General features: G+C 42.4%; 1 protein-coding gene across 1 annotated transcript in view; it reads right to left on the bottom strand.

Annotated features, from left to right (window-relative positions):
* The window catches only part of CIT (citron rho-interacting serine/threonine kinase), a 1023678-nt gene that overhangs the window by 353297 nt on the left and 643245 nt on the right, over window positions 1-27136 (bottom strand). Inside the window, 7 exon segments of the mRNA XM_030217566.1 lie at window positions 14029-14072; window positions 14074-14127; window positions 14129-14194; window positions 14196-14212; window positions 21853-21990; window positions 22094-22258; window positions 22347-22509. Of these exon segments, the coding sequence (XP_030073426.1) occupies window positions 14029-14072; window positions 14074-14127; window positions 14129-14194; window positions 14196-14212; window positions 21853-21990; window positions 22094-22258; window positions 22347-22509 (647 nt within the window).

Below are 27136 nucleotides of genomic sequence, written 5' to 3'. Positions count from 1 at the left end.
TAGCACATTTTGGGGGGGCGTGTCAAGATGGCGGATCAGGCTTGATGGTTCCCGGAGAGTGTCTACATCCTTTTGCTTATTCCTCAAAGATTTTTCGACTATGCCACATACAAAAAGAAAGGGCGTTGTAAAAAGCTTACTGCCGACAGCTTTAAAAACAACGCAATTGCAGACAACGCTGGACCGGTACACCACGAGTACACCGCGCTTAACCGGCTTGAGTTTACCCGCATTGGCGGAAGGTGAAGGAGCATCAAACCCACAGGGAACGGAAACAACTTTGTCCTCGCCGGATGTGAATCTACCGCCATGTCCCGCTGCTGCTTGGGAGTGTTCGGAGGTCCAGGAGCTTTCGGAATCCGTTGCTCCAGACTCTTTGTTCGGCGGCGACAGCCCCAGAATCGCAGCAAGTAACAACGAAGGGGGAAAGGTTTCCCCAATGGCGCCTACACTGGAATCTATTTGGGTTGCGATTCAAACTTTGACCTCTACATTCACTCAGACGGCTCAGGCGATGTCCTTAATCGTGAGTCAATTGGATTTATTAACAACAGCTTTCGACACGTTGAAACAAGAAACTGTGCTAAATAAAATGCAGGTTCAACAAGACATAACTACTTTGACTACTAAAACGGACCTTTTAATTAAGGATAAAATGATAACTCATCGAAAAATAGAGAACTTTGAGAATTACAATAGGTGTCTGAACCTCCGGATTCTCAATTTTCCTCGCTCATCAGAGATGAATGCTATGGATTTATTTAAAAAATATCTGACTGAAAACCTGTCTCACCTACTCTAATACCTCCTATAAATAAAATATTTTATTTACCAACTTCAAAAAGGAGAGAAGATGGGAAAGCAGGTCTACAAGATTTATCAGCGTTTCTGGAATGTTCTAATGATGGGATATTTGAAAGGCGAACCCTTCTTGTTTCATTAGTGTTCGAACAAGACTTAAATATGCTCAAAAACTGTATTTCAAAAATCTTGCTAAACCATTTTATGGTGAAAAACTCTGGATGTTTCCAGATGTTGTGAAGGTTACTCAGGAGAAACGACGAGCCTTCTTGGCACTGAGGGATGAAGTTAAAGCTCTAGGTGGAAAATTTCTATTGGCATACCCTTGTAAATGCCAAATACGATATCTTGATAACAAATATGTTTTTCTTGAACCAGAACATTTGCGATCTTTTATAGATTTTAAAAAATTGAACAAATAGATCCAGTGTGAAGTTTAGATCATGTAATTCACAGTATAATGGATGCGATGTGTTCCAGGCCATATGCTTTATATGGCCTGGAACACATCGCATCCATTATACTGTGAATTACATAATCTAAACTTCACACTGGATCTATTTGTTCAATTTTTTTAAATTTATAAAAGATCGCAAATTTTAATTTCTTTTCTGCTTTTCCTTAACAAGATGTAATGCTTGTGATTGATGTTAAAAATTTATAAATAAAGAATTAAAAAAAAAAAAAGAAAAGGTATCACCTTATATACTGTTTTATTGTTTTTATTTTGTATGGATGATCTGACATCATTTTCTATGTTTATATTAAGCAAATTCCAGTTGGAGTGAATAAGGAGTAGTCTAGCGATTAGACCAGTGGGATAAAAACCAGGAAAGCTAGAGTTCAAATCCTGCTGCTCCCACTGATGCTCATTGTGATCTTGGGCAAGTCACTTCATTCACCATTACCACATGTACACTTTACACTGTTGAGTCTACTTGGATAGGAAAACAACTTTTGCACCAGAATTTGCCATGAGCTCATAGTAATTACTTCTAAATCTATAGTAATTACTTTTAAATCTAAATGTATGTAACAAGCAATCTATCTAAATCTCTATCATTTCATTTGTATAACACAGTCTAACACAGTGGTTTTCAATCCAGTCCTCAGGAACCACATGGCCAGTCACATTGTCAGGATACCAACAATGGAAATGCGTGAGAGATATTTGAATGCAATGGAGGAATTGTATGCAAATACATCCAAGTATATTCATTGTGGATATCCTGAAAACCCAACTGGTAAGGTGATCTTTGAGGACTGGGTTGAAAATGATTGGTCTAATAGAGCAAAAATGAAAAGACAGACAGAAGGTCAATTATTTGAACTTGTGTTTCTCAGAGAAAACAAAGAAAAGAATTACCCCCCCCCCCCCCCAATACATATATAATTTAGATCTGGCTGTACTAAATAATAGTACATCTTCAAATTCTGTGCAAAATATAAATTCAGGTATTACCAGAATATAAACTGCTGAACATACACAAATGGCTATCTAAAATCAAAACAAATAATACCAGAGGATGTACTTTTTAAAAATGCATTATTCAGGATAGCAAAGTTATTGACATATAAGCAGGTGTTCTCTGAGGACAGTAAGCATATATTTTCACACTTGGGTAACATCATTCATGGAGCTCAGTGCAGACACTGCCATAGTGCAGTGTCATTTAAAAACTGAGGCAGTGCCCCTCCCCCACTGCGCATGTGTGGGTGCCTTTCCACCCAACGCTCAAGTGTGGGACCAGAACCTAGCAGGGTCGAGTGCTCTGGCTGTACTCCTGAGGGAAAATCTTCTCCACTTGAAATGGTAACATTTTTGTGTAGGTTTCCTAGACGCTAGGTGTATTCTAGAGACTCCGTCTGGAAGGTTTAAGGAATGTAAGTCTTTGTCATTAAGAACCATACCATCAGGGCTAGAGATCGAGGGTCTGGATGTAGAAGGGACTCCTCGTTTTGTGTTATTAGGGTTGGAAAGGAATCTAATCTTAAACAGTTCCTTGGACAATAACTCTAGGAGAAGAGGGAACCAAATTTGACATGGCCAGTAGGGAGCAATTAGTTATCATAGTCCCTTGTTCTCTGACGTAGATTGAGAAGAGTTTTCCCAATGAGAGGCAGTGAGGGAAAGGCATATAGAAGACCAGTTTCCCAATGGAGCATGAAGGCATCTGGGGCTATACAGTTGGGGGCATAGATTCTGAAACAAAAGCGGGGAAGCTTGTTGTTCTGAGAAGCAAAAAGGCATATCGCTGGGGTCCCCCACTGCTGGAATATTTGACGAGCCACAGGTATGCTGAGGGAATACGGTGGCTTGAGACCACTGAGACAGTGGCCACTGAGATATTTGGAAGTGGAGGTGCACAAATGTGGTTACATGGAATATAGCAGCAATGTGGCCGAGAAGGTGACGCATCTGACTCGGGTGGATCTGGAAATCTGAGCAGATGAATTATGTTTTCTGCTCTCAGTTGAGGGAGGTAGGCTCAACCCTTAGTAGTGTTCAGGAGAGCCCCGATGAACTGTAAGGTCTGAAATGGTTGAAGTTATGATCTGGGGTGATTTATCACAAAATTGAAGAGTTCCACAGGAGATATGGTGGATAGAATTGAGGCCTGTGACGACTCTCAAGAGGTTGCCTTGATTAACTAGTTATCAAAGTAGGGGAAGACATGTATGCTACACTTGCACAGCGTTTGAGCTACCACTATCAGACATTTTGTGAAGCCTCGAGGAACCAAAGTAAGCCGAACAGCAAGACTTTGTATTGCTAATGTAGAGTCCCACAGCAGAAGCGAAGGAATGTTCTGTGCACAGGGAGAATAGGTATGTGAGTATATATCTCCTTCAGATCTACATAGCAAAGCCAGTCAATGAGTTGGATCAAGGGGAGAAGCGATCCCAGGGAAACCATGCAAAATTTTTCCTTAAGTAGGAATTTGTTTACATTTCTTAGGTCAAGAATTGGTTGTACTCTTCCTGTCTTTTTTGGTATGAGATGGTAACTGGAGTAAAACCCATCTCTGGCAGAGGAACTGGTTCTACTGCATTCTGCCGGAGGATGGCAGAAAGCTCCTCTAGAAGTACTATCATTTGGAGGGAGTTGAGAAGAGACTCTTTTGGTGGATGGTTGAGAGGTCTTCTTTCCGAATGCAGAACGTAACCGTGCTGGATGATGCATAGCACCCAATGATTGAAGGTTATGAGCGACCTCCTCTGTTGAAAGAGGACCAGTCTGCCTCCTACTGGTAGGTTTGCTGGGCATGGAGAACTGGACTGTGGCAATGCTCTCTAGAAAGGAGTCAAAAACTGGACTGATGTTTAGATTTAGGAGGAGGTTGTAACTTCTGTCCCTGCTACTGCCGCTGATGTAAGCACTGAGGCATAGTCCTGTGAGGTGGTAGAAGATGAAGAGTATAGCAACGCTTAAATGCATAATTAGAGAACCGAAAGCCTCCTGGAAATTTTCTAGAAGAGGAGGCAGCAGAGGGCTGTGGACTAGATAGAGTTTTAATAGTACCTGTAAACTTTTTAATTAGGTCTGCCATTTCCTCGACTTTATCACTGAATAAGTTGTCTCCATGACAAGGGACATCTACTAGAAGCTCCTGGACAGCATTTTGAGGTCAGAAACTCTGAGCTAGGAAAGATGAATCATTGCTACAACTAAGGCTGAAATGCAAGAAGAGACGTCAAAGGCATCAATGGCCTGTCTTGCGACAATTTAGATGTTTCCTGTGAAGTCTGGGGAACTCATCAGCCTTTTCAGGAGGAAGGAAGTATGCAAAGGAGAGGGTATTCTGTATTTGAGACGTCAAGTAAATTGTGGAATAAAGGTGATAGTCTAATATGCAGTTGGTTAGCATACAGGCTTGAAATGTTCTCCTGCCAAGAGCTAGTTTCTCTGCCTGGAGGAGAAGCATGAGATCTTACACTGTGAGAATGCTTCAAAGCAAATTCCACAACTAAGGAACAATGGGGTTAACTGCGTTGTTTCAAACCACTGTATTTCTGTATCTTGTACATTGTATCAGTTTTCTTTGGAGCAACTGGCTTTAAAGCCCCACTCCTTCAATGTCGCTTTTGGCGCCTAACCATTGGACCTCTATCCAGGAAATCCAGATTGCCCCATTTTGATTGACTGCATTTTTGTCCTTTAGATTGTAAGCTCCTTTGAGCAGGGACTGTCTTTCTTTGTTAAATTGTACAGCGCTGCGTAACCCTAGCAGCGCTTTAGAAATGTTAAATAGTAGTAGTAGTAGTAGTAAATAGTTAGTGGAGTCTCCCAGTTTTTGATCAGAGTATTATACATGACCATATGAAGTGGAACAGTGATTCCCTCTCTAGGATGAGAGTCATAATCTAGAACCTCAAAGAGCTCTGAATGAGGTTCCTCCTACATCTCCAATATGAAAAGAATGGCAAAGTCAGAAAAGGATATACTTTCTGGAAGAGACTTACATCTCTCAGTCAGCGGAGAAAGGTCAGGTGGAATGCCAAAGGACTCCTCAGTTGAGAGGTCCAATGGGTCCTGCTCCGTCTCCAAGGAGAGGTTCGAGTCTGACTCTTCAAAGTACTCCTCTTGGGAAGTATGTGGAAGAGTGAATAGACTACAGCATCTGTTTGGAAGAACGTCGAGGCAGATGAATCTCGATGGATGGGGAAAGTTCAACTGCCTGTAGGAGACAAAGCATATAGCACTACAGTGAAGCACTATTCTACATTATGAACCTGACTTTTCACAGACTTAGGCCATGTCCGTTTCCATGCAGAGGCTTGTTCCTGTAATTGGCCTCAAAAGCACACTGCTGACACATCAAGGCTAGCAGAGGCAAAACAAACATACACAACTTTTGTTTACTGTGCTGGGGACCCTCATGGACAAGAAGAAAACATCTATGGCATCAAAAGCTGGGTCCTTGGTCCCCCAAAGGCACAACATTGGCAAACACCAGATGCAGTCTTTGGTCAGCATGACTTATCAATTTCTGAGGAAAAGATATAAAAAGGTCGGTCTGGGCGTTATCTGGGGTAGTTCAAGCGAGAGCTGCTATCAGTCGTCCCGAGTCAGCCAGAGGATGATGGCTTGTTAAAGAGATGTGACCCCCCCTGCCTGCATGCTCACCGGCCTGGGTAAAGCTACCACCTGCTGACCAGCCTGAGGTCTCTGCTGCTGCCTTGCCTGATCATGAGGGGAAACCTATTTGCCAGCCTCTGTCTTCAGTCACTGACTTCCTATGGATCCAGTGTTCACGACTGTTATCTGTCAGGTTGAACTGCTTTCTCCTTAGTGCTTGGGGTGTCAGGTGTCCTATAAACTTTAGGACTAGGCTAGGGTGCATTATCTTTGCCTTGACAGGTACATGAAATCATTGTTCTACTATCATTGTGGGTAATTCTGCATAAGTACTGTCTCTGATTACAAACAGGTTTTCTATTTTTCTAATACCTAAGCCTTGTATCCTTTCCTCTCTGTGTTTATAATTTAGACTGTTCTGAATTTGGATTGCTGGAGCGGGAAGTTTGTGATCTAATCCCAGAATGTTAAAAGTACCATTATTTATCATATTTGTACTTCCCTCTCTTTACCTGCCCTCTAACGAGGCACGATAACTGTGGCTAGTCCCCATAATCTGGAGGTTCCACCAAGATATATAATGGTTTTATACCATTATTTTTCTTAACATCTGTGTTCTGAAGGTTTGTAACTGACCTGCTGCTTTAAGCGGTGTCACATGCTGTCACTGCTCTGTGAATTTGTTTGTCTTCAGTGATTTACACTTTACTGAGAGGACTGACTTAACTTCTTAAGGCTCAGGAACACATTTCTGTGTGTGCTTTCTTTTAAAGCTATTCTTTGCTTAGCATTTGGCAGCTAAGTGGAACCATGTTGTAACAGCATGCTGGTCCACTGTTAGCTAAAGGCTTTATCATTTGTTTATAGAGACATGGTCAGCTGTCTATCTTGTGAACAGTGATTGTGCCTAACTAATTAATTCCCACTTTAATTTGGTTTTGTCTGTCACATATATGTGAGTTCTAAACTCATCCCCCAAACAGGAGTGAGACTATCTACCATTTGGGAGAGCTGTATAATTCAATTTTTCCTCGAATGTACAGGGTTTAGAAGAATGGATCACTGTAATGTCCTCCTTTGAAAGCCAGGGCCCCAGAGTCATATAAGACACCTGCTGCAGAAATACAGAACTCTATTAATTATGGAAAGCCCAGTGGCATATTTCCAGCATTATTGCAGACTACTTTTTAGTAGCTATCATGAAAGCCAGAGGCTCTTGGGGAAAGTCCAAGAATTCCCAGTGAACAGGTATGAGCAGAAGCAGGCAGGTTGAGAACCCACGAGTACTCTTCCTCAAGCAGGAAGAAACCAGACACCGTTCCTGATGATGGTGACCCTGGTCCACCTTTGGCTTGGAGAGACAGGGCCGAAGATGATGACCCTTCCAAACAGACAGAAATAGTCAGGTCTGCATCTGAGGGGAATGAAGTTTGTCAGGTGCTAAAGTGAGATAATAACATCAATTAGTGTGTTCAAAAGGGTACCAGACAGGCAGAAAGAAATGTCAGCCAAGAACAACAGTTACATCAGAAAGAGATCAGTCTTCAGAGGTGGAGAGGGAGTAAGGCTGCACAGAGTCGTTTTCCCCTCACCTCCCACTGAATTCAGGTATGTAATTAGAACCTTTATCAGTAAAGTACGCTGTCATTTTACCTTTCCTGTTTCTCTAGAAGAAAATTATGCCTATTTCATTGTTAGGAGAAATTTAAGGTAGAGTAACTTGCTTTGGTGCCTTGCTTATTTAAGAACTTCTCTGATCTGACCCAGAATTTTTGTTAGCGACTATAAAGTCCAGATAAAGTTTGATGTGCAGTTGCCTCAAAAGGCCATTAGAGGGCAGCAGAGCTTTACTTTTCAGCCACTTAATGCAATCTGTGTCGTTTTACAAGGAGGAAAAAAATAAGGTCTTACATAACGGAATGTCAAACCATTTGAGTTGGAAATGAGTTTTGTGAAATGTTCATTAAACCTTTAAGGTCAAATAAGGCAGAGCCTAGGATTAGAGCTGATATCAGTACAGGTAAATTCTTAATAGAAGAGACAGCCTCCTTGCACATTTTTAAAGGGAGTTAAATTCATACATCCTAGTCAGTCTGTTCCTGGCCTGGGAATTGTATGACTGATATGCTGGATGAGTCTGAAAGGACTCTTCCTTTGTCTAAGCAATAGCTGTGGAACCATGTTCTGGGAAAGCTTTCTGTTGCTTGGTGATTAGGGTATGTTTAATTATTACCTTTAGAGCTAATGTAAGAATTTACTGGAAGTGCCATGTTCCTGGAGCTATTTCCTCAAACTATCTTGCTGTCTGTAAATTACAGATGCACAAGCAGTTGTGTGCTGTGTACATCTAGCACACAGAGGATTCTAAGTTTCATCGGTTTAGAACTATAAGGTGAAATATGACCTGGTTTATTACACTACAGCATTTTAAATTTAACTCCATTGGCGTGCATTTAAAGCAAATGCTTCTCTTGCAGGATAGCATAGCTTCCTGAGAGAGAATCGCATGAAAGCAGCGGATTAAAATAATTTACAACTGGTATGGGGGTCCCCGGACCATTGTATTATCTGTCAACTGTGAGCAGGGGACACAGTTAATGCTGTATGTCTCAGCTAGTTTCCTATAAGGTCATTTATATTCTCTGAAATACATCAGAATGCTTGTCTGAGCAAACATTAGAATGGTACTTGTCATTAGCTGTAAGAATGTAACACCACTAGCTAATATCTATGTAAGCTATTTGTTTATTTTCCTTTTCCTTGTGTAGCCTTCATACCAGAGAGGATCAACCATACTTAAACTCATACAGCATATAGTCAGATTAGAAGATTAACATCTGGAATGATGCTTTCTTATTAAGCACTGTAGTACCTTTTATTAAGGCTTTATCCTTTTAGATTCAAGGGATCCTAGAGATGCAGATAATTTATGAAGCACACATGTTAAACCTTCCAAATCCAGCAGGATTCCTTGCTCTAACCTGTGGCCAGAGCTGAGACTGTGTCATTGTTACAGGAGTTTTAGAAATGTATAGAAACAGTTGAATTCCTGGGGTGGATTCACTTCTGAATTAGGCTTTGCCATAATTGTTTATGGCTTAATTGTGGCCAGATAATGGGTTAAGCCCGTGTTTCTGTTGCTTCCCTTTAGTCTGACAAATGGTCAGATGTATCTAGTAAAGGCGTTGCTTTTACTAGATAAAAGCAGTTCAAGGCAAGGAAAACATGCAGCTACAGCACAAGTAAGTTTTTGCTTTTTCTAAGGAAATGTTTGGTTGTAATTAATATGTTGAAGAAATACTGGATTTGACAAAGTGAGAGCCATATGTTGCTGCGCAGCTATTTTACAACTGAATTGCTGAAATTTCCAGATTAATGACCATTCAAAATGTGGGCTTTAATTATGACTGTTTGATTTCTAGATGTGAAAGCACAACACAGTTTATTGAAAGAGATCATTGGCAGTTATCAGATTTGTGATTTCCTTGATAAAGCCTGCTGTGAATGATGGGCAAAAATGGGACCCCTTTGGAATATACAATACAAAAGATAAGTGCCAGCTTCCATGGTTTTGTGGAATGTATACATATAAAAGAATTAATGTCAGCTTCCATGGTTTTGATGTGTTAAAGTGCTACATTTAATGACTTCATGAATAGTACTGATAAAAATTAAATATATTAAATAAAATTATAAAAAAGGGAAGAGGAAAGTAAGAAGATAAAAGAAAATATAAATGGAGGTTTTTTTTTAGCCAATTTAGAAGTGCTGCTCTGTGAGTCTCTAAGCAAGACAAAAATTTAGATCACAGATGTACAGAGAATTTTTCCTCCTATATTTTACTTCCTACACAAATAACGGAAATAGCCATAAGATGATGTTATAACTTATTTACCACAATACTTACAACCACATATATGTTTTGGAAAAGCTATTTTCAACTTGGGTGGTTGAATTCTGAATTAAATATAGCCAGACATTGCTATGTAAAGAATATTAAACATCACTGTGCTTCCTGTAACATCTCTGTGTAGTTTTCACCAAAGGTTAAACTTCAAAAGAAAGTTCTTCAATCTCATCAGTGCCCAGATGGAAAGCCAAGGCCATTTTCAGATAGCAAATAAATGTAATTAATAATAATAAAATATACCTTGTTCTCCTAAGCAAGCTTTCTAGAGTCTAGGGACATGGATGTTTCCTGGAGTGAGCAAAGAGGTTGAAAGAGGGAGGTGAAGAAGAAATTCTCTCATGATGTTTTAAACAAAGGTTAAAACATCCTTGTATATCTGTCTTGCATCCATATATTTCTATTCATGTAGAGAAGCTAACAATTCTTATCTTAATTGGTTACTAACATCCAACTAGCTATGCTAATAATCTAAAAGCACATTTCTGATATGTATGTCTCTACATGTGGAACACTGTCAGTTATGTTTTTCTTTGGGATAAAATCAAAGCAGAAGGACACAACACTGGCAAACACCAGACACAGTCTTGGTTATGCATGACTTATCAATTTCTGAGGAAAAGGTATAAAAAGATACAAAAGAAACAATGGCCAGTCTGGCTGTTATCTGGGGCAGTTCAAGCAAGAGCTGCTATCAGATAGCCTGAGCCAGACACATGATGAAGGCTCATAGAGATGTGGACCCCCTGCCTGCATGCTCACCTGCCTGGTACAGCTACCATCTGCTGACCAGCCTGAGGTCTCTGCTGTTTGCCTGATCGTGAGGGGAAACCTATTTGCCAGCCTCTGTCTTCAATCCCTGACTTCTTATTGGATCCAGTTGTTCACGAGTGTTATCACCTGTCAGGTTGAACTGCTTTATCCTTAGTGCTTGGGATGCCAGGTGTCCTATAAACTTTAGGACTAGGCTAGGGTGCGTTACCTTTGCCTTGACAGGTACATGAAATCATTGTTCTATTATCATAGTAACATAGTAAATGATAGCAGATAAAGACCTGTACGGTCCATCCAGTCTGTCCAACAAGATAAACTCATTTTACATGGTATGTGAAACTTTATACCCGAGTTTGATTTGTCCTTGCCATTCTCAGGGCACAGATCATAGAAGTCTGCACAGCACTGCTCTTGTACTAAGTTCTGAAGCTAATGTTGAAACCCCTTAAAATTTACACTCAAGCCCATCCATATCTATTCAGTCACGATCAGGGCATAGACTGCAGAAGTCTGCCCAGCACCGGTTTTGCTTCCCAATTTCCAGCCTCGCCACCCAATCTCTTCTACGATTCCGTGGATCCATTCCTTCTAAACAGGATTCCTTTGTGTTTATCCCACGCATGTTTGAATTCCATTACCGTTTTCATTTCCACAGCCTCCCGTGGGAGAGACATGCCATATATCCACCACCCTCTCTGTGAAAAAATACTTCCTGACATTACTCCTGAGTCTGCCCCCCTTCAACCTCAATTCATGTCCTCTAGTTCTACTGCCTTCCTGACTCCGAAAAAGGTTCATTTGCGGATTAACACCTTTCAAATATTTGAACGTCTGTATTATGTCACTACCTGTTTCTCCTTTTCTCCAAGGTATACATGTTCAGGTCAGCAAGTCTCTTCTCGTACGGTTTGCAAGGCAAATCCCATACCATTTTTGTAGCTTTTCTTTGCATTGCTTCCAGTCTTTTTACATCTTTAGCAAGATATGGCTCCAAAACAGAACACAATACTCCAAGTGGGGCCTCACAATGACTCTACAGGGGCATCACCACCTCCTTTTTTTCTGCTGGCTATACCCCTCTCTATGCAGCCCAGCGTCCTTCTGGCCACGGCCGTCGCCTTGTCACCTTGTTTCTTCACCTTCAGATTCTCAGACACCAACACCCCAAGGTTCTCACTCCTAAGTCGAGCTTACTAATCTCCTCCCCTCCTATCCAGTATCTCCTCTTTTGGGTTTCTGCACACGTGCATTACTTCTTGACATTAAATTTTTAACTATATGCTACATAGAAAACGTTCTAATCTTTCAATTCCCGTCCTTTTTTTTGTATTTTTTTTCAATTCTGTGAACAACAGTGCAAACGCACTATGCTTAATGGTTGTTAGAAGTGGCTCAGTCAGTAACCATATACTCTGGCTAGTCAACTGGAATGGTAATATGTTTCACAGGCATCACTGCACTTCAGCCCTCCCTGCCTCCTATATTAAACATGATGTTAAAATAAACATTGGTTTCAGTCATTGAGTACTTAGCTGCGGGCTGGTGCTCTTTATAGCTGCTCTGTTACCCAGTAGATAGCCAGAAGCTTTAGTGCATGTAGAAACGTGATATTAAAAACTCGATGATCAAGCCATCAACTCGATATAGTTTTTCATCTATAGTTGATCGATCTTCTATTCTCACTTCAATCGAGTACTACTACTACTACTACTACTTAACATTTCTAGAGCGCTACTAGGGTTACGCAGCGCTGTACAATTTAACAAAGAGAGACAGTCCCTGCTCAAAGAGCTTACAATCTAATAGACAAGTGAACGGTCGGTCCGATCGGGGCAGTCAAATTGGGGCAGTCTGGATTCACTGAACGGTAAGGGTTAGGTGCCGAACGCAGCATTGAAGAGGTGGGCTTTTAAGCAAAGACTTGAAGATGGGCAGGGAGGGGGCTTGGCGTAAGGGGTTCAGGAAGGTTGTTCCAAGCATAGGGTGAGGCGAGGCAGAATGAGCGGAGCCTGGAGTTGGCGGTGGTGGAGAAGGGTACTGAGAGGAGGGATTTATCCTGTGAACGGAGGTTACGGGCGGGAACGTAGGGGAGATGAGGGTAGAGAGGTAGTGAGGGGCAGCAGACTGAGTGCATTTGTAGGTAAGAAGGAGAAGCTGAATTGAATGCGGTATCTGATCGGAAGCCAGTGAAGTGACCTGAGGAGAGGGGTGATATGAGTATATCGGTTCTGGCGGAATATGAGACGTGCAGCAGAGTTCTGAACAGACTGAAGGGGGATAGATGGCTAAGTGGGAGGCCGGTGAGGAGTAAGTTGCAGTAGTCCCAGGCGAGAGGTAATGAGAGCGTGGACGAGAGTTCGGGTGGTGTGTTTCAGAGAGGAAAGGGCCGAATTTTGCTGATGTTAAAGAGGAAGAAGCGACAGGTCTTGGCTATCTGCTGGATATGCGCAGAGAAGGAAAGAGAGGAGTCAAAGATGACTCCGAGGTTGCGGGCAGATGAGACGGGGAGGATGAGGGTGTTATCAACTGAGATAGAAAGTGGAGGAAGAGGAGAAGTGGGTTTTGGTGGAAAGACGATAAGCTCGGTCTTGGACATGTTCAGTTTCAGGTGGCGGTTGGACATCCAGGCAGCAATGTCGGATAAGCAGGCCGATACCTTTGCCTGGGTCTCCGCGGTGATGTCTGGTGTGGAGAGATACAGTTGGGTGTCATCAGCATAGAGATGATACTGGAAACCATGAGATGAGATCAGGGAGCCCAGGGAAGAGGTGTAGATTGAGAAGAGAAGGGGTCCAAGGACTGATCCCTGGGGAACACCAACAGATAAGGGGATGGGGGTGGAGGAAGATCCATGAGAGTGAACTTTGAAGGTGCGGTTGGAGAGATAGGAGGAGAACCAGGAGAGGACAGAGCCCTGGAACCCAAATGAGGACAGTGTGGCAAGAAGTAAGTCATGATTGACAGTGTCAAAAGCAGCGGATAGATCCAGGAGGATGAGGATGGAGTAGTGGCCTCTGGAAATTTTTAAAGCCACTCAGCACCCTCGTTGAACCAAAATAGAAAAGCCTGCGCTGAGGAGAGATTAGAAACACAACCTCTCTGCGGAAAACGCTAAACTGCTGGTCCCATGCTCGAGCATCTGGTGGGAAGACACCTGCACATGCACAATGGGGGCACTGACTCAAAGTTTTAAAGTGATAGTGAACTATGGCAGTGTCCACACAGGGCTCCATGGATGATGTCACCCACATGTAAAAATACCACATCTGCGTCCTCGGAAAAATTCAATAATCCAAACTTAAGCAGTCATTGATTAATTTGGATAAATAACACTACTTTATAACACATCTCAGGGGAGCCAGAAAGATGATGCTAATTATAATTTATCATTTGCGTAGCAGAACCGGATTTTGAGTATTAGACTGTGTTTGTCTTACTGTGGACTGGTAAATATGAAGATTCATACCTTGGCACCTTCATCCACCCTTCCAGATCTTATAGGCCACTTGGCCTCATTCAGTTGTAGTCCTGGAGACTCATTTTATCTCGTGCAGAAAGTTTCTGTGGAAATGAGTGGCATATTCTATAGGAAGACCACATTAGCTGGCAAGCAGGAGGAGCACTTTTGGATGGACACATAATTTGGCATTCTAATAAAGAGACAAACATAATTTGAAATATCAGACTAGCCTCATACCTATTCACTATATTCTGATTGTTTCACCAGACAACTTTCTACTTACATGAGACAGGAATGAAGTTACTCATCTGCAGGAGGTGTTCTCAGAGGAAAGGAGGACACAGATTACCACAGATGAGTGACGTAATCGACTGAATCCCAGCATGGATGCTGACTAGTGTTCAGAATATTCCTTAAAAGCTATTGGCAGGCTGTGAAAAGTATGCCTTCCTGCTTGCCCAACTCACATGAGACCAGCCGATTGATGAAAAAAAATGCATAGAGATTTCAACCTCCTAGGGGAGGGGAAGAGATTTATCTGTGTTCTACTGTCCTTGAAAACAACCCGTTACAGGTGAGTAACTTTGCTTTCTCAGAGGATAAGCAGGATAGAAGATTAGCACAGATCAAATCAAATCAATTATTGTATACCGCTAATATCCCCTTTCCAATGTTTAGTGCAGTTTACATTCTAGGAGAGACAAAGCCGATAATGTTAGTGTGAGGTATGATAACAAATAGAGACCACTGGTGTAATGGATGAGACCAACAACATTATAGGAAAGGATAATGGATGATACTAGAAGGTAGAAGTCAATGCGTGTTATGAAGCAGTCTTTGGGGAAAAAAGGTTTTTAGCCTCTTCCTGAAAGCTAAGGTAGCTGTTTTCTATTTTGATGGCAATAGGTATGAGAGTTCTATATTTTAACTCAAAGTACAGGGAATACAGAGCTGAAAATCTTCTGATTTCGAATTGTCTTTTGAAACGGTGATGCTAGCATCAGTTGTTCTTTCAGTCTGTTGGACTGCACCAACATAGCGGTGGTCTTACGTCCAGCAGTTCAGAGGTGAAACTCTAAGATTTGAACAAACTAAACAAGCAGCTTTGAACCTGAGTCTTTCTGCTATGGGAAGCCAATGCAGTTTGTTAAAATGAGTTGAAACACTAGTATATCTATTCATACTGTATATTAGTCTAGCAGATGTATTCTGTTTGATTTGCAGTTTTTTTCTGATATTGACACTTAATATCAAGAAATAGAACGTTACAGCAATCCAAGTGAGGTATGACCTAACATTTGGACTAGTAGTGCAACGGCTTTTTGTGGTCAAAGAATGGTAATATGGAAGAGAAGGTAAGTGAAGTATCAAGCAAGACCCCCAGTACTCTGGTTTCAGAACTCGACTTTAAAGCTGTGACCATTAGACAAGATACTGATGATAGGGCCTCAACTCCCTGATTTCGGAACCACAGGACAGTGATTTCTTTTTCAGATTCAATTTCAGTTTATTGGTCAGAGCCCAGGTGCTAACAGCAGTCATATCATTCGGTACAGACTTGAGTTGTATCTTTTTTTGATGCTGTCACTGGTAAGAGAAGCAGGATTTCATCTATGTAGGATAATAGTAGTTTCATTAAGACCCAGGGTATTGAGGCAAGGGATGACATAAAGAGATTGAAACAGGACAGGTGAGAGGGGAGATCCCTGGGGGACCCCCCAGTTAGGAGACCAGTAGTTGGAAAGCTGGTTGTTTTGCTTGACAGAATAGCTTCGATGTGAAAGGAATTCATTGAAACCATTTGAGACCACTTAGTTATCAGGCTTGCTGAAAACAATAACAGTCAATAGGGACTTACAATGGCAAGGCCAACTAGAACAAATAACTGTAAACAGTTAAAAAGTTCCTGTTGTGAAGTTGCTGCCTGGACCAAAAACAAATGGGCCTAGGAGGGTGGAGTTGAATTCCAGACTATCTGGATTTTCTAAAGACATTTGACAAAGTACCTCATGAAAGACTCCAGAAGAAATTGGAGAGTCAAGGGATAGGAGGTAGTGTTCTATTGTGAATTGAAAACTGGTTAAAAGATAGGGTTAAATGGTCAGTATTCTCAATGGAGACAGGTAGATAGTGGGGTTTCCCAAGGGTCTGTGCTGGGACTGCTGCTTCTTAATATATTTATAAATGATTTAGAGATGGGCGTAACTAGTGAGGTAATTCAATTTGCTGATGACACAAAGTTATTCAAAGTTGTTAAATCGCAAGAGGATTGTGAAAAATTACAAGAGGACCTTACGAGACTGGAGGGAGGAGTGGCCTAGTGGTTAGGGTGGTGGACTTTGGTCCTGGGGAACTGAGGAACTGAGTTCGATTCCCACTTCAGGCACAGACAGCTCCTTGTGACTCTGGGCAAGTCACTTAACCCTCCATTGCCCCATGTAAGCCGCATTGAGCCTGCCATGAGTGGGAAAGTGCGGGGTACAAATGTAACAAAAAAAAATGCAAAGTGACGCATGTGGGAAACAGGAACCCAAATGATAGTTACGTGATATAAGGTTCTACATTAGGATTCACTGACCAGGAAAGGGATTCTAGGTGTCATCGCTGATGATACATTGAAACCCTTAGCTCAGTGTGCGGTGGCGACGGCTAAGAAAGCATATAAAATGTTAGGTATTAGGAAAGGAATGGAAAACAAAAATGAGAACGTTATGTCTTTGCATCGCTCTATGGTGTGACCACACCTCGAATACTGTGTGCAATTAAGGTCACCGCATCTCAAAAAGATATAGTGGTATTAGAAAAGGTATAGAGAAGGGTGACAAAATGATAAAGGGGATGTGACAAAAATGATAAAGAGGATGGGACAACTTCCCTATGAGGAAAGGCTAAAGCGGCGGCTAGGGCTTTTCAGCTTGGAAAAAAGACACTTGAGAGGAGATATGATAGAGGTCTATAAATAATGAGTGGGATCTTGCCAGGTACTTGTAGTCTGGATTGGCCACTGTTAGCTAACAGGATAATGGGCTTGATGGACCTTCGGTTTGTTCCAGCATGGTAACACTTATGCTCTTATGTCTGAACAAACTGGCTTTGCTCTAGGTATTCTGCTCAAGAGTAGCGAGATTGTGAATGGGGCCAACTGAATACCATGTTGCAGCTCTGCAAATCTCCTCAATGGAGACTGACCTTAAAAAAAAAGGGGGCGGTACCAATGTCACCATGGCTCTGTCATTGTGAGTTGTGACATGACCCTCCAGTCAGCCCAGCCTGGGCATAAGTGATGGAGATGCAGTCCGCTAGCCAATCAGATAAGGTGTGTTTACTGAGGACTGCCCTCATCCTCTTATGGACAAAAGAAACAAAATCTGTGAGGTACTCGAGCAAATTTTTTGTAGGGCAAAAGAAAGGATCAGAGCAATGCCCTCACAGCAGATGGCAAACCTCTTCCAATTAAAAGTATAACACCTCTTAGAGGAGTATTTCATGGAAGCCAGCAGGGCCTTGGAATCACCCTCAGGCAATTGAAGGGATGAAAATTCTACACTCTAAACACCCAAGCTGTGAGGAACAGGAACTGGAAGTTGGGATGCAGAAGAGATGTCTTGTTCTACATGATGAAGGCTGGAAAAACATTCAAATTTCCAAGGTTCTTCGGAGGACGATTCTAGAAGAGGAGGGAACCAGATCTGCATTAGCCAATACGTATCATGTTTCTCCAGGTCCTACTTGAGTTTAAGCATAGTCTTCCCTATTAGAGGGATTGAAGCATACGTGAACAGATGAGCCTCCCCCCAATCAAAGAGGAAGGCATCTGATGCTAGCCCGCTGTGTGATCTGAGCCTGGAGAAGTACTGAGGGACTTTGTTGTTGAGATGAGTGGTAAAGAGATCAACCAAGGGAGGTGGCCCACTACTGGAAGATTTTATGGGCAACGCTCATGTTGAGAGACCATTTGTGCGGTTGCATCACCCAGCTTAGTCTGTCTGCCAGATTGTTGTCTTCCCCTGAGGTAAGAGGCTTTGAGTACCATGGCATAATTGGTGGTTCACTGCCTCATTCCAACTGCTTCCTGACACAAGAGGTAGGATCCTGTACCACCCTGCTTGTTGAGATAATACATGGCAACCTGATTGTCTGTTTGGATCAGAGCGATTATGTTCAACAGCTGATCTCTGAAAGTCTTTAGAATATTCCATATTATCCATAGTTCTAGAAAACTGATGTGAAACTGAGTTTCCTGAGTGGACTAGTGACCCTGGATGTGAAGCCCATCCACATGAGCTCCCCATCCCAGGTTGGATATATCTGTGGCCAGAATTTTGTGGGAAGGAGGAATTTGGAATTAAAGTCCCTGAGTCAAATTGGTCTGAATTGTCCACCAGAAGAGGGACTGCTGCAACTCTGGGGTGACCAAGATGGCATCCTTCATTCCTTGTGGCCTGACACCACTGGAAAGCCACTGGACACCATGCAAACAGAGGCATGCCATGAGCCTGACATGCACAGTGGATGTCATGTGGCCCAACAACCTCAACATCTGCCAAGCTGTGACCTGCTGGCTGCTGCAAACCTGATGAGCAATGCAAATGAGCATATTTGTTTTTAACTGAGGAAGGTAGGCTCAAGCTTGAACTGTGACTAGCAGGACTCTAATGTACTCCAATTGCTAGAACTTTGGGTAGTTCATTATGAACCCTAAGCTCCAACATCCGAACAGTTCTCTGCATTAATTCTTGAGCACTTTCCTTTGATGTGCTCTTTACCAGCTAATTGTCCAGGTAGGGACACACACGTACTTGCAGTTTGCATAACAATGTGGCAACTACTGCAAGCCACTTTGTAAACACCATGGGAGCGGACACGAGGCTAAATGGCATAACGTAGTACTGGTGTTTCCGTACTAGAAATCTGAGATACCACCTGTGACATAGACAAAGAATGCTTACATCCACATCCCGATAAGTCCAGAAAGCATGGCCAATTGTTTTACAGAATCATGGGAATAAGGGTGCCAGGGACAATTTCTGAACTTTTCTTTGATCAGATATTTATTCAGGGCCCTTAGTTCTAGGATAGAACCCCTTCCTTTCTTCCCCTGGTGGAATAAGTTTGACTACATGGTACTTTGAAAAAGAAGAGAATTCTTCTGCAAGCACTTCCTGATGCGGAGAGCTGAGTTTTGAAGCTTTTGGTGGGCAACTTGGAGGGTGGCGATGCCAAATGAAGGTGTAACCCACCAAGACTATTTGAAGTACCTACCGGTATAAGGTTACAAGGGGCTACCTTTCTTGAACACTCTCTGACTGGTAGGTTGCCCAGAATGAGTACTTATGTTAGCTATGCTTTGCTGGAGCCAGTCAAAAGGTCATCCCCCTGCTTAGACTGAGGAGCTGGCTAGGATTTCTGGGCCATTTGATGCTGGGGCTGGTAGCATGAGGCCTGAGCCTGCTGGGCAAGGTGAGTTGAGGAAGCAAACCTACACCTTTGAGAGTAGTAGGGACACTTCCAACTTTCGCCCGAAAACCTCCGAGAAGTGGAGGCTGCAGAAGGAGTGAGCCCAGACAGGGACTTCATAGCATCAGTCTGCTTTTTTTTTTTTTAACGAAGTCAGCAACCTCTTCCATCATGTCTCCAAAAAGACTGTCATCTCGACTAGAGACATCTGCCAACTTTTCTTGAACCACTTGTTCTAGGTCTTAGACTTGCAGTCATGAGAGTCTGTGCATGCCAATACCTATGGCAGAAAATATGGATGCCACATCAAAAGCATCAAAAGTTGTCCGACCTACATGTTTTTGACATTCCTTTTCCTTAGTTGCTTAAGTTATGCAGCCTGCTCTGGAGGCAGAATGTCCACAAATTCTAGCACTCTGCATACCTAGTTCTTCAAATAAATGCTCATGTAGAGCTGGTAAGACTGGATTGCAGGAAATGAGCATTGAGCCTTGAAACAGTATCCCTGCCTGGGGGAGAAAAGGTATGGGTTCTTGAGCTTTTGGCTCTTTTGAGAGCAGATTCAACCACCATGGATTGATGAAGAAGCTGTGGCTTCTTGAATCCAGGAGCCTGACTATCGACAGTCTGTCTTCTTTGAAACAACTTAACAGTGAGTGGAGTCTTCCAATCCTTCAGCTATACAGTTTTAAGGATACTGTGCATGAGCACTACCACAGCTTCCTTAGGAGGAGAGTCATAATCAAGGACGTTCAACATCTCAGCCCTGGGCTTGTCCTCGATTTCTAACTTACAAGGGATGGCATCTCCCTCAAAAAGCTTACATGAGAGAGCTCTGCTGGAGAACACTTTCTCCTTTCCATTGGAAGAGAGGGGTCTGAAGTTAGGCCAAGGGATCACTGCTCTGAAAGGTCTCTGGCTCTACATCAGACCCCAGGATCAGTCTGACTCTGACAGCAAAGTACTCTTCATGGAATGTATGAGTCTGCATCTGCCTTGGATCACTGGACATGCAGCCAGGCTCTAGGTGAGAGCACCAAGTTACAGATATTTTGCTGGACTCCAGGGTTGCTTCTCCTCCAGGCACAGGGGGAGGCACTGCCATGGACAAGCACGCAACAGACAGGGTATGGGTCTCCAGGATGGGCTGGCATGGCACCGAGCTAGGATGTACACCAGCATCTCCTGTAGCATGACCTGAAGCCACTCCTTGAGGGCAGGTATCAGTAAAGGCGCCGGTGTGGAGACAGCCTGCAAACATGTAGAAGCCGAATTGAAGAGAGTCCCAGCACCGCTTTCACAGAGGGGGGAGTGATTCTCACAAGGTCAGTGCTTCTTGGATACTAACAATGCTGGTATCCCAGAGCTCATGGCACTGCTTTGAAAGGACCAATGCCTATTTTTCTTCACCTTCGCTGAAAGGTCAGCATTGGGGTTTCTTAGCACCGAGGATGATGCAGAATCCTCACGAATTCTTGGTGTCAGGTCTGATGATGCTTGGCCCGAGCGGGCACTACTGGCACCTGATGTCGAGGCGGGGGAAACCTCCCCGATGTTGATGCACCTCCAGTGTCTGGTGCAGCTCAAAATCCACGGAGACTGTGCCTTTAATGCCAACGGACCAGACTTTGGCATGCAACAAAGTCTTTCATGCAGGACTTCCCAACTTTCTGTGTTCTCTTCTGTATTTGAGCACAAAGAGAATAGTGAGAAGACTTATGGTCAGGGCCCAGATAGGTTAGGCACATGTGGGTCAGTCAGAGTCCTAGCACAGCCTGTGCACCACTTGAACCCACTGGAAGTTTTCTGGGACATAACAGAGAAGATAGCTGCAGTGAAATCAAAAGCTCAACTTTTAAAATTATTTTTAAAGAAAAAAGCAAAAACAAAAAAACAAAACAAGACCCATCCAGGAGCTCAGGCCTAAGGAGCCCATGAGCAGTGGAAAAATGTCAAAGAAAATTAAATAACTAAAAGAATAAGGGGAACAGAAGAAAATAATAAAAAGAAATGGTCCTGCTCTGCTCACGAAGACGACAAGGAAGGTAAAGAGAAAATCTCCGTGTGGAGAAAAACGGCCACGTGACTGAAGGGAAGATGTCTTCACCACTCCGTGGATGAAAGAGCACTGCAGGTCCTGCAAGAGTCAGGCAGGTGGCAAGTCACACGAATGAGCAGTTGAGCCTGCCGAAAGCTTCAAGAACCTTCTGAACACTGGGCAGCATTCAAGCCGGGGCTCCATCAATCACATCATCCATCTGTGATAATCTTTTGTCTTGCTTGTCCTCAGAGAATTCTGCATCTATGTGTTCCATAAAGACTGTGACACACACATGCACACTCACAGAAACCAGAAAGCAACACAGCTCTTACCAAGACACTTTGCTCCCTGACGCCCAAAGTGCACGGTATCAAGACAGACAGAACATTTTGTAGCTCTCATGGTCAAACCCACGCTGAACCGATGAGGAATATTGTGGTGCATTCGCTCTTTTAAACGGCGACTGAAATCTAGAATTTTTTAAAAGATAGGGAAATTTTGAAACAGATGATATCTCTCACTTGCCTGACTACACAATACAAGATTCAAAAATGTAATCATCACCCTTTTTACCCTCTGGAGTAGATGTCTCTTTTCTGCGACTAGATGGTGGAGCCAGTAGGCTGATAGGGTTGGGTTGATGTTCAGGTGATCGAACAATAGCAGACATGATAATCTGTTGCCGTGCTGTTGCTGGAGTGGATGGAAGTGGGTGGTCTGATACTTTCAAATTGGCCGCTGCAAAGAAAAAAAATGCAATGTCACATTCTCATAGAACATGAGCCAATTAAAGGGCTGCACTGGAAACTGAAACTAAAGCTTTTACCTTCTTCTCGAACAGAACGGAGCTCAATGCGTGTTTTCTGAAGTGCTTCTTCTAGTTCTGCTGAGCGAGCTTTTTCTTTCTCTAGTGCCACCTTCAGTTCATTGTATTGCAGGGGAAGCTGAGGTATTTGAGTAGGATCATCCTTCCACCGACTAAATAGACTCTAACAATAAAAGATACGACTTTCAGAAACACAGAATTTAAAAATGCCACTTTGATACACCAAATACAAAAAACAAGCTACAAAAGAAAAAACCTGAAAGCTCCTAAGTGCTCCAATTCAATTGAAGTTACAAACATTGCAATTATATTAACTGTCTCCTCAAAGTATTGTAACATTAAAAAGGCATGACCAAATAATCAGGCTCCTAAAGTATTAGCCATATGGACCCAGTATGCTTGGTACTGGAACCCAGTTACCTTTTTTCACCCTGGCAGTAGAGTTTAATCTGGCCAAACTATAGTGACCTGACAACCAAAGTTCATTTACTCAGTTTGTGTAAGACTAAGGACCTTGCGTCTAGGGGATAAATGCTTAATGCTTATGGCCCTGTGTTGCTTAAGCAGAGTCACATATAGTAGTTTTCCAATGTCTATATTTATACTACTTTTTTTTTCTGTTTCCATCCACAGGTCAAAGGACATAACCTTTAAGTACTGAACTGGTTTGGTAGGATGCAAAGGAAATACACATTTTTTTGCCAACATGTATAGTTAAAGAAGAGATTTTACAAAAGTATACATAGGGAAAAAGAGCTGCATCACTCAGCAGCTTAAATATATAAGTGCCAGTTTTTACACATGAAAGTGGAGATTTCACAACCTCTGGCTTTAAGTGCCCTGATTTAAAAATATATATATATTTATAAGTATTGCCATTTAATAAGGGAGGTCCCAAAAGTTTCTTTTTAATTTTTTTAACCTTTAAATACAACAGTAATGCATGACAGATTAAGGGCACTAACCCCCTAAATCCATCACATTAAATTCTGGCCAAAAGGAGCACTTTTATAAAAGCTGAACTTGCTTAGAGCAGGTGCAAAAGCAGGCAACAAACTTATTTGGTATATACATGTATTTTCATTGTAAAATGTAAAAAAACATGTAAAGTTGTTCAACCTGCTCCTTCAAATCTCAGTGTTCCAGCTATCTACAAGTATAGAAGGCTTTATGAAATAGTTATTTACACATGTAGCCCATCAACAAGAGTAAATGCTTTGCAAATGACTTCCAGAGTAACACAGTAAATGATAGTAGATAAATACCTATTGGCCCATCCTGATTGGTCAACTGTCTTTCCCTCTGACTTTCTCATTGATAAGGAAGTCAGAAAGAATTTTATTTTTTCAGGTACATTAAAAGCAGAAAGCTTGGGGGAAGAAGTGATGTCACCGACACAGATAGCTGCTTTGAGCTAGAGCTCTGATCAATAGCCTCATATTAATGCCTCTCGGTGTGGAGAGTGATATTTGTCTCTTCCCTTATATAATCTGCCTCTAAGAAGAAGTCTGAACTTCCTCGCCAGATAGATGGTTTCAGAGAGCAATTGTGCTCACAGAAGTTGAGTACTGAAACACAGTCTGAGAAAATGGTGTTGTTGGAATCGGAGGCTGAACCTAGCTCCGAGGAGGAAATATGAGAGGGGCGCTTGGTAAAGGCCTCCCGATAGGATATTAGAGGAGCCGTGGAGGATTTAAAGACAGAAATTAAAGTGCTGGAGGAGTGCCAAACGGAATGTGAGAATTGTGTCGCTCAATGTGAAGTCAATATTGTGGACCTACATTCTTCACTGGACTCTCATAATACGGACTCACAAGCTCTATGGGATAAAGCAAAGGACCTGGAAAACAGGTCTCGTCACCACAATTTAAGGCTTTGAGGAGTGCCTGCAGCATCTCCATATGAAGACTGTGCCGCGAATAGCACAGCAGCTCCTTCGATACACTCCTGATCCATTCATGGAGATAAAGACAGATAGGGCCCACAGAGTGTCAGGCCCTCGTAGGGATAACTTGTCTAGGGATATTATTGTTTGTCTCAAAGATTTTAATGTGAAAGAGCAGATCCCTGTGGCTGCCAGGAAGCAAGAGGCTATTATCATGTGGAAAGACCTTAAAGTGGAAATATATCAGGGATATCTCTGCCTTGACTCTCCATAAACACAGAGAATTGAATGGGGTCAATACATTCTTGCATGCAGAAAGTATCAAGTATAAATGGGCTTATCCATTTGCCTTGGTTTTCATGGTAAATGGCAATATACGGAGAGTGCGATCGTCTGCTGAAGAATGGCACCATCGCCTTCAGTTAAAGGTATCGAATCTTCTGGAAGAAGTTACTCAACAGCAGAGAAAATTATCACCACCTCCATCTTCTTTACGCTGGCATAGAACGGAGGGTGCCGCCCACTTGGCTAGATTTTCTGATCATCGCAGACCTTCTCCAGATTCTGGAGTGTCATTGCAGAAGCGAGTTTTAAGAAGGCTTTGTGCAGATTAGTGAAAGAATATAGTTTAATAGATTTGTGGTGAGCGCTATACCCTAGTGCTGCAGTAAATGATTCTTGTTCGCAAATTGATATGATTTTTGGTGATCCATATTGGCTTCCTAAATTGTCCTCTAGCTCTATTAAGCCTATTAAGTGGTCAGACCACAATCCCACTTGGTGTTAAATAGGGATAGGGATAAGAAGATGGGGGAGAAAGATTCCTTAGTATTGGCCAGCAGAACTTTAAAGAACTTATGGGAGCAATATCATTTGACTGATGTATAGAAAGCATTATATTCCATGCAGGGAGACTACTTTTTATTCCTAGCCCCATAAAAATTATACTAAATTGATTTAATATTAGCAAACCACAATGACTGTAAGCCAGTGCAAAGAGAAGCAATAACATGGTCAGACTATGTACCTGTTTGGGTGGAATTTCAAATGTCATTCAGAAAGGAGTAGGCTCAATGAAAGCTTACTAATCGATGTGCGTGTAGTAGCAGATGTCAACCAATACATTAGAAACTACCAGCAATTTAATAACAATGAAGAGGTAAACCTGTAGTTGTGCTGTAGCGACGCTGAAAAGCACCTTCTTGTATTTCTCTTATCTGGCGTCTAACCATAAGTGTTAGCCTGGATTCGAGAAAGTAAAACTACAGAAAGACGAAGAAAATTTATCACATCATATAGTGAAAAGATCAATAAAGTGACATTTCAGATGACAAAAAGACTCCTGATGCAGGCCAGACCAGCTGAAACACAGCTGTGTCGAGTCTTACTCACCGAACATTTTATTGTATTTCATTAAATTGTTTTATTTGATTTTTTAACTGAAGCGTCGTCCTTTCTATTTTATTTTTTGGTCATCTTCACCGTTTTTTTGTTTTCTGTATATGGCTTTGCGAAGACTGGTTTCTTCTGTTGTTTTTATTGACCAAACTTGCTGTCATGTCGGGTGTTCTGCTCAAGGCAGTAGTGGGATGTGAATCAGAGGACTGATGACCACATTGCAGCTTTGCAAATCTACTCAATTGAGGCTGATCTCAAGTGGGTGAAAGAAATATAGTCTGCCAGCCAATTGGAAAGTGTGTGTTTACTGATGGAAACCTCCATCCTGTTGGGATCAATAGAAAAAGCTGAGTGGATTGTCTATAGGGCCCAAGCAAAAGGTCAATGCTTTCTTGCAGTCCAAGGTGTGCAGTGTGCTTTCACCAGGATGGGCATAAGACTTGGGAAAGAATGTTGGCAGGACAAATGACTGAATCAGATGGAACTCAGACACCACCTTAGGAAGGAACTTAGGGGGACTGTGGAGAGCTACACTGTTATGATGAAATTTTGTGTAAGGTGGATCTGCTACTAGGGCCTGAAGTTCACTGACCTGTAAGCTGAAGTAACTGCCACATAAAAGAAGACCTTCCAGGTGAAGTACTTCAGAGGACATGAATCCAGTGGCTCAAAAGGAGTTTTCATCAGCTGGGTAAGGACAACGTTGAGGTTTGACAGGGGGCTTTGTCAAAAGCAAACTTCTCATGAAGCAAACAACTGAAGGCTGTGCAGAGATGGGGCTTACCTTCTACATGAGAATGATAAGCACTAAGTGCACTGAGGTGGACTCTAATAGAATTGGTCTTGAGACCAGACTCAGAGAGGTGAAAAAGGCATTCAAGCAGTGTAGAGCAAGAGAGATGAACTAGGGCCTTGCCCTCACACCAGACGGCAAACCTCCTCCACTTTAAAGAATAACATCTCTTAGTAGAATCTTCTTCTGGAAGGCTACAAAACCTTGGAGACACTTTCCAGGAGATCCAAGGAAGCAAACTGTATACTCTCAACATCCAGAGACTGGAGGCTGGGATGCAGAAGAGATCCCTTGTTTTGTGTGATCAGGTTTGGAAAACAGTCCAATCTCCATGGTTCTTCAGATGATAACTCCAGAAGAAGTGGGAACCATTTCTGCTTGGGCCAATATAGGGCGATCAGAATCATGGTTCCCTGGTCTTGTTTGAGTTTCAGTAAGTCTTCCATTCGAAATGAATGGGAGGAAATGCACACAGAAGACCTTTTCCCCAATGTGGGAGGAAGGCATCCGATGCTAGTCTGTTATGTGACCTGAGCCTGGTGCAGTACTGAGGAACCCTGTGATTGTAATGGGTGGCAAAGAGATCCACTGAGGCAGTTCCCCATACTTGGACAATCTCCCGGGCAATGCCCATGCTAAGAGACCACTACGAGGTAGCATTACCCTGCTCAATCTGTCAACAGGCTGTTAAATTTCCCCGTCAGTTGTCACCAG

Source organism: Microcaecilia unicolor, chromosome 11, assembly GCF_901765095.1.
Source record: "Microcaecilia unicolor chromosome 11, aMicUni1.1, whole genome shotgun sequence".
Taxonomy (NCBI): domain Eukaryota; kingdom Metazoa; phylum Chordata; class Amphibia; order Gymnophiona; family Siphonopidae; genus Microcaecilia; species Microcaecilia unicolor.
This window is presented reverse-complemented; position numbering and strand designations above follow the sequence as displayed.